Below are 12,851 nucleotides of genomic sequence, written 5' to 3'. Positions count from 1 at the left end.
TAAATGTGTGGCAAAGATGTGGGTAACTTTTTAGGCTTTTCTAGGCTATTTTTTTTGATGGTGAGACCGTAGAGAGTTAGGTAGTGTGTGTGGATGCCCTTCCCAAGGTATACCTCATATCTTTTTCAACCACAACAATTTATTACCTAAATGATCACTAAAAATGAAATTTTGGAATGGGTGTCGGATCACTAGCAGTCTAACACAGTAAAGTCTGCATTTTTATGTGTGCTTTCAAGTGTTGCATTTGTAAACCACACTCAAACAAAACATGCTTTTTTAATGATTTTTTTGTATGTTTTGATTGCAGACCCCAAGATATTGGCACAAGATGCTTCTGTGCCTGCCACACATATAATGGAACATTGTTTATCCAGAAAACAATTATCTGTATAATGCTATTACTGTGGGTAAATCACTTACTAAAACTGACATTAAAGCTCTTGCTGTCAGTAAATTAATACAAGCCACATGTTTGAATTTATTAGGTTTGTATTTTACTGTGGATATTCAGAACCAGATTGTCCTGGATTCTTGTCCTGGTTGGTACTGGAAAAGTCATAAGTCCTGGAGGGGTCTCCCCAACTTTTCTAACTGACATGCCCAAAGCAATAGGTGGTGTAATTTTAGAGTAAACCATTGAGACCTTACCGAGAATGGGCAGAGAGCACTTCTTCTAATGGTTAAGAAGGGCATAAAATTTTCCCATTAGTATCTTGGTTATACATACTGTAGTTCCAGTTTTTTCTTAATAATTAGTGCAATGTTTACCCTAGTTAAGTTATGGCTCTTTGCTCACTGATTCAAGTCATAAACTGTGTAAGACTGAGCCTTCTCTGGATGTCTTCTGCCTGTAGTTGTTTGTGGGCCACATCTGGCAAGATGATGAATCTTCATTCCAAAGACCGGTCCTGTGAGGAAAACCTACACTTTAGCTGAAGTGTCAGTGAGAGGCTTGCACCTGTCTGCCTAAGTAGAAGACTTGGACCAAAGTGAACCGGGCAGTTCCAGTCTCCCTTGAACTTTTAATATAGCTTTTCTTTGTTTCAGAGCTCCCAAGTTTATCAAATACCATTTTTCTTATTTACATTTTTTTTTTTTTTCCAAAGCCTTTTTAAAAGAGAAAAAAAACTTGACCAGCAGTAATCATGATATAAATTTTATTTAAATCGCATCAATTCTTAAAATTTACATGAAAAATCAATAGTATTTATTAAATGTATCCACCTTTTAAATCCTATTTAGATTTGAAGTACAATTTCTTTTTCTTCTATGCTGTTAGTGTAGCAAATTGAAGTTTGAATAGTGCAGTTTGCTTTTCCAACTAGAAGTCAACCTAATGAGCAATTTTACTTATTTAAACCAGGTGGAAATCAGTGACTAATAACTTACTAGATATGAAGATAAATGATATTGCACTTAGGACTTAGCATTAAAATCAAAACTATTATTACAAGTTTGCCTGCAAACTGATATAAAAGACATGTATTTACTCTAATGTACTGTATATTGAGTGAATGTATATAGTTGCTTATATTGTGGCTGAAACTATGAAACCCGTGTTACTGTACATTAAAGCAGCCTAGGAAAACGTAACCAGTATCATACTTGTGTGATGCAGATCTGTCTAGAAAGTACTGCTTCATTAATGCGTGAATAATATCAGATAATGCTTTATTTGGCAGAAAAGCCTTTTATTTATATATATATATATATATATATATATATATATATATATATATATATATATATATATATATAATCACTGTCAGTTTTGAGTTTACCTTTATTTCATATATAAAGTGCCTGTGCATAATTGAGAGAATTTTAATATATTTAATGTTACTTATGATAACAAGCAACATAGCAGTGAATTAAAAATATTGTAATTGTCTGTACAGTGAAATATGCTTTAGTCTTTGATATGTATCGCATGAGCTATTCTGCTTATTTGCAGTTTAAAGCAACTTGCAGATAGAAAGTTGTATATAAGTACTGTACATACAGTGGGGCAAAAAAGTATTTAGTCAGCCACCAATTGTGCAAGTTCTCCCACTTAAAAAGATGAGAGAGGCCTGTAATTTTCATCATAGGTATACCTCAACTATGAGAGACAAAATGAGAAAAAAAAAATCCAGAAAATCACATTGTCTGATTTTTAAAGAATTTATTTGCAAATTATGGTGGAAAATTAAGTATTTGGTCACCTACAAACAAGCAAGATTTCTGGCTCTCTCAGACCTGTAACTTCTTCTGTAAGAGGCTCTTCTGTCCTCCACTCGTTACCTGTATTAATGGCACCTGTTTGAACTCGTTATCAATATAGAAGACACCTGTCCACAACTTCAAACAGTGACAATCCAAACTCCACTATGGCCAAGACCAAAGAGCTGTCAAAGGACACCAGAAACAAAATTGTAGACCTGCACCAGGCTGGGAAGACTGAATCTGCAATAGGTAAGCAGCTTGGTGTGAAGAAATCAACTGTGGGAGCAATTATTAGAAAATGGAAGACATACAAGACCACTGATAATCTCCCTCGATCTGAGGCTCCACGCAAGATCTCACCCCGTAGGGTCAAAATGATCACAAGAACGGTGAGCAAAAATCCCAGAACCACACGGGGGACCTATTGAATGACCTGCAGAGAGCTTTGACCAAAGTAACAAAGGCTTCCATCAGTAACACACTGCGCCGCCAGGGACTCAAATCCTGCAGTGCCAGACGTGTCCCCCTGCTTAAGCCAGTACATGTGCAGGCCCGTCTGAAGTTTGCTAGAGAGCATTTGGATGATCCAGAAGAGGAATGAAACCAAAATAGAACTTTTTGGTAAAAACTGTACTTGTCGTGTTTGGAGGAGAAAGAATGCAGAGTTGCATCCAAAGAACACCATACCTACTGTAAAGCATGGGGGTGGAAACATCATGCTTTGGGGCTGTTTTTCTGCAAAGGGACCAGGACGACTGATCCGTGTAAAGGAAAGAATGAATGGGGCCATGTATTGTCAGATTTTGAGTGAAAACCTCCTTCCATCAGCAAGGGCATTGAAGATGAAATGTGGCTGGGTCTTTCAGCATGACAATGATCCCAAACACGCCGCCCAGGTAACAAAGGAGTGGCTTCGTAAGAAGCATTTCAAGGTCCTGGAGTGGCCTAGCCAGTCTCCAGATCTCAACCCCATAGAAAATCTTTGGAGGGAATTGAAAGTCCGTGTTGCCCAGCGACAACCCCAAAACATCACTGCTCTAGAGGAGATCTGCATGGAGGAATGGGCCAAAATACCAGCAACAGTGTGTGAAAACCTTTGAAGACTTACAGAAAACGTTTGACCTCTGTCATTGACAACAAAGGGTATATAACAAAGTATTGAGATGAACTTTTGTTATTGACCAAATACTTTCTTTCCACCATAATTTGCAAATAAATTCTTCAAAAATCAGACTGATTTTTCTGGATTTTTTTTTTTCTCATTTTGTCTGTCATAGTTGAGGTATACCTATGATGAAAATTACAGGCCTCTCATCTTTTTAAGTGGGAGAACTTGCACAATTGGTGGCTGACTAAATACTTTTTTGCCCCACTGTAGTTTTTCCCAATACTGTGACAATCTCCAAGTTTAGCAAATGATGTCTTGAAATACTTCTACAACTGTTTATAATACTGAAATGAGAGTAGAATTTTGCAGATAGTTTTTTTTTTTTTTTTATAAATATCACGATTGATGATCACTTTCTAAGTGGACTGACTGTTGCTCATTTTTTTCCATTTTTAGATACCTAGTGCTTGCTAGGTTTTCAAAATGCTAAATTTGCACCTAAATATGTACCACACTACTGTTGGATTAATATGGCTGTTTCCCCAAGCTACTCAAGGCAGTTTGAATTACTGGCAATCTATCTTTATACATTTTAGCTTTGTTTAAAATGTTTAAAGACATACTGATTTTTAGTGATGCTCCAGTCAGGTTTTTATTTTTTTTTTCTTCTTCTTTGCATTTGGCTCCTGTATATCCAGATGTATAGAAACCTTAGTTTTATATTAAACTGTTAACTTTAGTATTTTTATAATTAAACTATAGACCACAGGTGTTACCTATTTATAAATTTAATTCTGTAGACTTGTTCAGTGACCATAAAAATACTAAAATTCTCTTAAAATACATTATTAACTAAAAATGTACCATAGATACTCGCGTATAAGTCGAAAAATGTATGTCTTAAAATTCATTCAAAAAAACGGAATCGACTTATCCACGGGGCAACACAATTGTCCAAAGAATTTGGGTAATGACATTGTACACTCAACGCTTCACGGTGTTAAGTCACCGGTCATCTGCCGTTTCCCATGGTCTTTGAAATAATTATAAGCCAGTAATACTATTGCTAATTAGCTAGTTTTTTTCTAAATTCATTAAATAATTCTTTAAACTGTGCAATACTTGAATTTGAGCATTAGCTTTTGCAGGTTTTAGATAACAAACATACCATTAGCTGCAACGTAGTACAGTAGCTGAAAAGCAGCATCAGGAGAGAGCAGCCTGAAGTAGTCCAGCAGCGGGTGATCTGTCGTGTCCAACAGCAAGCCATGCTGTCTTGTGAAGTCCAGTAGCTGCGCGAATGCGTTCAGCTGGCACGGCATTGGCTGGTGTCCGATCATGCCGGCTTCTCACTCTCTTGCTCGATTCCTGATCACTGTCAATAAAATCCGATTCTGAAAAATCAGAGTCCGACTCGGCGATAATGTGCAAAACGTCGTCTGCCGAGTGTTTTCTTTTCTGCACTCGCTTCGCTCCCTTGTTACATATCGACGCCATCTTGCCTTTGTTTACATTTCGCAACTCACGCACACACGAGGATTAGTTGCAGAGTCAACGAGTCTAGCATTTCTCCAAGCACAGAGGGGAATACCTGTGACATGACAGTGAGTTTTGTCGCCTTTAACAGCTGATTGTCGCCCTCTATCTCTGATAGCTGTCAAGTTTTACGCTCGACTTAAACGCGGGTCATAACAAATTTCGTAATTTTCAGCTTAAACAATACACTCCACTTATCTGCGAGATCAACTAATACACGAGTATCTACGGTACATAAAATGTTTATCCATAATGCATATGGCTTAAAAGAAAATGCTTCTTATATATAAGCTGTCATTAATTTCTTCAGTGATACATATATTTATCTGTAACAAGTGTAATTGCTTGCATAAATATACATTTTTTTACACATTGGTTCTTTTATGTTGGCAGTTAAATGTACATACAGTCAGCCCTCCATATCCGCGGGGGTTTGGTTACAGGACCTAACCCCCTGCAAATACCGAAGTCCACAGATGTTAATTCTTATTGAATAGGTTCTTCCTACTCCACAGCAAAATAACTTGTGAACCTTATGTGAATTTTTAAAACTAATAAATGACTCTAAATAGGTTTCAGTTGATTTATTTATTTATTTTTTAATTATTTGAAAAATAGTAAGTCTATTTTGTGATTGCTGCTTAAAATTGTATTCCTGCTGTGTGATGTGGAAATATGAACCAACTGGACCAGATAAAATGTTTGTTTCTTTTGTCATAATTCCTCCCATAGGGTTAGAATGTATTTTTTATATTAGGATTCTCATCCATTTTGTTTGTGTTTTTGAAAGAAACTGGATCATCCTCCTCCTCTGAAGATGAAGGACCTAAAAAGTCAGGAGCAAGAAATGGAGAAATCAAAAGACGAAGACCTCATTCAGTTTCACGCAGTGTCTCTCCTTCTCCAAGGAGGCGGCCAAGAGAGGCATCCCCTAGGTAAACTTTTTAGATTGTACCATCAGTAATGTAGTTAATAAAACATTTACTTCATGTCTGACAACAGCATCCCCCCCCCCATATAAATCTATTGAAATTTTGTTTTAATTTAGTTGTACAGTTTAAAAAAAATATTTAAAAAAAAAAGTTCTTTGTCACTAAGAGCAAAAAAATGAAAACTTCCAACAATAAGAACCTTTGTCTAAACCTATAATACTGATGTTGAACCTTAGTTGTGATGGTTGGTTCTGTTCTTTCTTGCTGCCAGGATGCCGCTTGGAAAGAGGTGGCAGTCTCCATTGGCTAAAAGGTTGGTTAGACAAGCTATTTTTGTGTTAGGCATATTAGATTTAGGAAGATGATCATAGTTTCCCGTACACATCTTAGCTACTGGTGGGTGTGAGATGCACCTTTTCATATTGGAGTTCATTTTAAACTAATTTTTATATGGGTCTATTTAACATGCAATACTGGGTAGAAAGATATCTATTCTTTTACTCATTTTTCTAATCCTGTTATCCAGTGTAGGGTGTTGGTGCCTATTCCAGCAGCATTGAGTGCAAAGCAGGGACAAACTCTATAGATTAGACACCAGTCTATTGCAAGGCAACACTATGCAGTCGCACACACTTGTTTTAGAGACGCAGTTGAATTGAGCATATGTTTGGTACTGGTATCAAATATTGTTTTTCTTTCTTTAGCTGGTATATTATTTAAAAATTACATTATCAATATTTTAAAAGATGATGTTAAAGCTCGTTTAAACGTTCTGTTTAGTGATGACCTGGTGTAGATGCTTACCACCTTTTTTTGCTAATGTTTTATATAAATGTTCTTACTGTGAAGGTAAATCATCAGTATATATTTTTTTTTCTCCACCAATTTGTTTTTTTTTTTTTTTATAGACGACGACGAAGTCCTTCTCCTCCCCCTCAAGGAAGACGTCGCCGCACTCCATCTCCCCCTCCACCTCCTCGACGCAGAAGGACTCCATCTCCTCCCCCTCGGCGCAGGCAATTACTTTGCACCTACTTCTTTGCATTCTCTAAAACCTGTTCCTGTAGGTACAGTACTGATGTAGTATTTTTAAATCTAGATCGCCTTCACCTCAACCACGTAGACGTACACCATCACCAAGACGATACTCTCCTCCAATTCAGAGGAGGTACTCTCCATCACCACCACCACCTAAAAGAAGAGGATCAGTAACACCTCCTCCAAAAAGACGAACCTCTCCATCCCCAGCTCCCAAACGCCGTGCCTCCAGATCACCCTTACCTAAGCGCAGGGTTTCACCTCCACCAAAGAGGAGGTCTCCTTCGCCTCGACACAGGAGGAGTCCTCCAGTAAGCCGACAGATAAGGGAAGTGCGTTCCCCTCCTGTTCACAGTAAACGTCTCTCGCCATCACCTGCTCCCAGAGGAAGAAATGTTAGAGCATCTGGAAGTCCACCTCCAAGACGAGGGTCCTCGGGCTCACCACAACAGCAAAGACGTCAACAGTCACCTTCTCCAAGCAATAGACCTATCAGAAGGGTATCAAGGACACCGGAACCTAAAAAGACTATAAAGTAGGTGATTTTTTTGGCAGCATATCTTAATTATTGCTAACGATTACAATTCTTAGTAGTTTTTCAAATGTGTGCTCTGACATTGTGTTGCTGATAGTAATTAAATTATCACTCCGTACAAGTTTTCTTATTCCATTTTTGGCACATATTATAGCAGCTTTTCTTTGTTTTAATATTGTAGGGAGTCACTTAGTCCTCCTCCAGCTGTAAATAGGATACCCTCAAGATCTGTATCTGGATCACCTGATCCCTCTAGAAAGAAGAGACCAGTTGTACCATCAGCTTGTCAATCTCGATCACCAACAGGTTCTCCACCTCCACCAGTGAAAAAGGCGAAGAGTGAATCTCGTAGTCCATCTCCAGCAAAGGTTTAGAAATGTTTTTTTGTGATATTCCTGATAAACATAATAATTGTTCATTATAAATTTGTGTATGTTTTACTTTGGTGTAAACTACGTTTGTACTGACCAGTACAAAAGTGTGTCAAGAAATCTTAAACAGGTCTTATTTTGCTGTTCATACAGAATTCTGATCAAGAAGCTGGAGGAAAGAAAAAGAAGAAGAAAAAGGACAAGAAGCACAAAAAAGACAAAAAACACAAGAAGCACAAGAAACATAAAAAGGAAAAGGCAGCAGCAGCCGCTGCTGCAGCAGCTGAGGTAGCTACTGTTTTCCCAGAAACCTCTTTACCAGAGCCTGAAGCTGAAGCCGAAGCTGAAGCCGAAGCCGAAGCCGAAGCCGAAGCTGAAGTTGATGCTGATGCTGATTCAGATCCAGATCCAGATCTTAAAAAGGTAATTGTTAGTGTGGAATGAAATCCTGCTATTGCATACTATCTGAATTGCTTACCTTGTGTAATATACAAACATACCTGATAAATACACACCGCATTCTTAATATATTTTTTTGTTTTGTTCTGTTTTTAGGGTTCAGACACTGACGCAGAAGACAACCTTGATGATTTAGAAAAGCATCTTCGAGAGAAGGCACTGCGATCTATGCGAAAGGCTCAGTCATCTCCACAGTCATAAATAACCATGAAGGGCCCAAAACACCACTGGTTAATAGGTTCTTGTAATCCGGTTGCGCTCTAGAATGTACAGTTTGTTTTTGATTTGGGAATTACTTTTTATTTCATAAAACCATGACTTTAAGTAATGCCAGTTGAGCACATTGGGTTTTTCCATTTGTTCCAATATTCGGTTTTATTTTTTCAGTGTTATTTGCCTGTGGGAGTTAATACAAATGTAATTACATTTATTGCTCTTGTCATCTTTTGACCCTGAACTTTTTTATAAATATATATATACACACATTGTGTTTTGAATTAAATTTTTAAGTTAATAGATTGAGTCTTTGTTCTTGATATGTTTTTTTTTTTTTTTTTTTTTTTTTAAATGTGTGTGTGTGTGTGTTTAATGTGAATCTGAAGAAAGATGTTTTCAGAATATAGTGTTCTGGTTGTGTGTGAAGCAACATTTGGAGTGAAAGGGTAATTTCAAATAGAGGTCTTGATAAAAATTTGTAGGGCTTGAAAATAAGACTTCAATAAATGGTTAGATTGTACTGTTTAACCTTAAAATCAATTAGTTTACATGCACTTGTCAAAACTTAACATTCTGACAGGCCATGTCAGTCTCCCAAGGTCAGACAGTATCTTAAACTACAAATTTGGTTATTCTTTAGTGATGTCCTTGTCATGAATGAATATGACTTACCGTAGATACTCACCTATTAGTCGACCTCGCAGATAAGTCGAGTGTATTGTTTAAGCCGAAAATTATGAAATTTATTATGGTCCGCGTATAAGTCGAGGGTAAAACTTTCATAATTATACCCAATGTACCTGGGCCCAGACTTTCAACATTTTAATCTTTGAAGAATTTTAGAAAGCCAAAATTAAAACTCCAAAAACATTTTTATTTATTTACTTAGTTAGAATATTTCAAATAAATTTGTATTCAAGTCCCTCGCATATAATAAAGTGGCCCTAAGTGTCTTCTTCAAATCCTTCAAAGTCCGATTCTTTGTCATCAGAATGTCCGAATAAAATGTGAAAGTCTTCTTCCTTGACGTCGTCAGCATAAACATCCTCCTCTTCGCTGTCGTCATCTGTTGAATCATCTACTGCTGATTCTTTGTCTTCATAGATGGCATCATCTTCTGATCCATCCATAGCATTACTGATGCCGCATTTCAAGAACGACTTTTTGATCATTTCTGCTGGAATTGAGTCCCAAGCTTCCTTTACCCATTTAGCTACTAAATCAATGTCTGGTTTCTTCAAATTCCCTCCTTTTGTTAATTTTACTTCTCCAGAACACATCCACTGCTGCCACATGCTGCGTACTCTGTCCTTGAATGGCTTGTTTAAACAAACATCTAATGGCTGGAGCATCGATGTCAGTCCGCCGGGAATAACAGCTAACATAGTAGCCATTTTCCTGGCTTCATCCTTTATATCCTCTGATGTATGAGCGCGGAACATGTCCCACACCAAAAGTGACGGGCGTTTACTTTGCCCTGCTCCTGATCGCCTAGCCCACACATCTTGAAGCCACAATTTCGTTCCAGCCTCATTCATCCAGCCTTTGGGGTGTACACGAACAGTAATGCCTGCAGGAAATTTTATGTTCTTTGGGAACGACTTCCTCTTGAATATTATCGTTGGGCGTAGCTTTGTACCATCTGCCAAGCACGAGAGGACAACAGTGAAATGGGTTTTTTCATGGCCCGTTGACTTAATAAGTACGGTCTTCTCACCAATACCTGCTACAGTTCGATTCCCCGGCATATCAAATGTCATTGGCGTTTCATCCATGTTACCAATGTTACTGAGATCAAAGTCATGCCTTTGTCTTTGCTTGATAATAAATTTATGAAAGGAACTGACCTTTTCTTCTAGATCTTTTGACAGCTTCTGCGCGATTTTTGTTCGCTGACGAAGGCACAGCCCATATCTGTTCATAAACCGCGTACACCAGCCAGCCGATGCTTGAAATTTCAACAAAGGCTTACCATCGATCGTTAAATACTTTTCTTCTTTTGCCAATTGAAGTGCCCGTAACCGAATGCTCGAACGAGTCACAATATATCCATTTTGCCTGCATTCTACAATCCAGTCATTCAAGTCCTTTTCCAGTCCACTGAAAGGCGAAAGTCCAAAACGCAATGCTTTTTTAGACTTTGGCATTGCTTGTAGAGAAGGCTTATTTTTTATCCAATCTCTTACAAGTTTTTCGCTAACGCAAAACTCTCTGCCAGCCACACAATTATTGGTTTCCTCAGCACGCTGAATAACTTTCAGTTTGAACGATGCGGGATACGATGCTCTTGTCTTCTTTTCAGAATTCATTTTCGTACCGGTAAGAAGTTTAACTTAATATATTGATATATTTTATTAATAAACTGCAATTAAATATATGTAGGCTAATAATGCAGAGCATGTGGGGTCTCCGAGCTTCTTCCAGAAACAATTCAATGCAAATTTAATAAAGAGCTGCAAAACGTTGTGCCAAATGAATGTTGAGTGTATGTTGCCGGTTACCGCCATCTACTGGCAGCTAATGGTATTTTTGTTATCCAAAACCTGCAAAAGCTAATGCTCAAATTCAAGTACGGTATTTCACAGTTTAAAGAATTATTTAATGAAATTAGTGTTGCCCCGTGGATAAGTCGACTGTGTGTTTTTGAATGAATTTTAAGGCATAAATTTTTCGACTTATACGCGAGTATCTACGGTAAGTCTTGTTAGCAGTTGATAACTTGTCTAGTGGATGATTGCCAGTGTTGATTTGGGTATGATCTAGTTACTGCAGAAAAACTCGATCTGTACTCCATTTCATTCTACATGCAGATAGCCTGTTTGATGATTGAAGGTATTGGTGGAGCTGTTTTATTAACATGAATTTCCTGAATATCCATAACTGTTTCAGGATTTTCCTAGGCTAATGGCATGAAGCATTGTGCAGTGAGACATGCACTTGATAGACAGTGGTGTTCAAATATAATGTGACATTCTAAAATTGCTTTTCTCAGATGTAGGTACCTATTTAAAAAAAAAAAAAAAATTACACATCTACCACTCTTTTGCATTTTTGACACTTAGCAAGATACTTCAGATACGTTACTTAAGAGATAATGCATTTTCCCTTCTTTCTACATTTTTGCTGGTGTGTAGTGTTAGATCAATGGGGTTCTTCAACATTAGAATACATCAGTAAAAAGCACTTGTTTGTTAGTATACTTAAAATAGTTGTGAAATGTATTCCCTGTACTTCCAACTGTATAATTAGGTATGCCTACTTAATGCATATTATGTTAAATAAAAATAGTACAGTCTTTGCCATTATAATTAAAAATACTACAGATTATGGTACTGCCAAGGCAGATTTAAGATCTCAGTGGGCCCCAGAGTGTCCAAACTCGACACCTCTCATAACTCCTCACCCGCCCCCATTACAATCCTCACATACAGTATGTCAATAATAAATCAAGTACAGACAGTGAAGTTGGCGGGGGGTACTCCAAAACGTCATATCTGGTAAATTCGACCATTTTTTTTGTTCACTTTAGTGTCAGTGCCCCAATAGTTTCAGCAGAGGTCCACTGGATTTTCACGAGAGCCAATCTGTGATTACAATACAGATAAAGCCCACTGTATTTTCAGTTCGCATTAAACATGCCCGAGAGTAAAAAAGCAACATAGACTAAAGCAAACACCTTTGCCATGCAGAATGCAATGCTGCAGGTTCACATGGTAATAAGACAAAGGTAGGTTGTGTCAGTCCAATACATGGCACTGGCACACATGCAGAAAACCAACATGCAGCACTGTTCAACGAAAGATCATAAAACAAAAAAATTAGAAAAACAGCAAACCACAAGCTGCACTGCTGGAAAATTGTGAATTACGAAGGGTGTTCAGTTTATCTACCCGAGTATGAAAGAAAGTAGCAAGCATATTGAAACAAGTCTGGGCATATTAGGACATGTATCAAGGTTACTCATGCACAGTTGTGGCTCAATGCGAGTCTAACATTCCAAGAGACATGATGTCAGGAGAGTCCTTGTGTGAATCAAGTAAGAAAATGATAAGATTCTGGGCACTGTTCAGTGATAATTTCTCACAAAAGAAGGGGAAAAGCCAAAGGCAGTAGTGGGCAAAGTCATTCCTGGAGGGCCGCAGTGGCTGCAGGTTTTTGTTCCAACCCAATTGCTTAATAAGAAGCACTTCTTGCTCTAGAAACATCTTCTGCTTCATTTTACTTATCTCCCTAATTAAGATTTTGAACCGTTATTGCTTATTTAAGTCTTAAACAGCTGCATTCTCGTTTTTTAATTGCTCCTTATTAGCAATAAGATGCAAATGACAAAAGAAACCAGCAGTAATCCATTTTGCTTTTTATCCTTTACACCTGTGTGTATTTATCGTGCACTATTTGGTTTAATTAAATACTTGGAAGGAAAGAGAAGAGAAAAAAAGTAAAGGATT

General features: G+C 37.6%; 1 protein-coding gene across 2 annotated transcripts in view; it reads left to right on the top strand.

Moving 5' to 3' along the window:
- srrm1 (serine/arginine repetitive matrix 1) overlaps positions 1–8,701 on the top strand; it is a 54,135-nt gene extending 45,434 nt beyond the window's left edge. The window contains exons 12-18 of one of the 2 annotated variants that reach the window (XM_028819490.2): positions 5,643–5,787; positions 6,056–6,097; positions 6,693–6,800; positions 6,884–7,357; positions 7,539–7,725; positions 7,882–8,151; positions 8,284–8,701. In XM_028819490.2, the coding sequence (XP_028675323.1) occupies positions 5,643–5,787; positions 6,056–6,097; positions 6,693–6,800; positions 6,884–7,357; positions 7,539–7,725; positions 7,882–8,151; positions 8,284–8,388 (1,331 nt within the window). In that variant the 3' untranslated portion in view covers positions 8,389–8,701. The remainder of the gene's footprint in view (positions 1–5,642; positions 5,788–6,055; positions 6,098–6,692; positions 6,801–6,883; positions 7,358–7,538; positions 7,726–7,881; positions 8,152–8,283) is intronic. The other variant, XM_028819492.2, reaches the window with a different exon arrangement.
- Positions 8,702–12,851: the final 4,150 nt, after the last annotated feature.

This window comes from Erpetoichthys calabaricus, chromosome 14 (assembly GCF_900747795.2).
Source record: "Erpetoichthys calabaricus chromosome 14, fErpCal1.3, whole genome shotgun sequence".
NCBI lineage: Eukaryota > Metazoa > Chordata > Cladistia > Polypteriformes > Polypteridae > Erpetoichthys > Erpetoichthys calabaricus.
The sequence above is the reverse complement of the archived record's forward strand: the minus strand, read 5'-3'. Positions and strand labels throughout refer to the sequence as shown.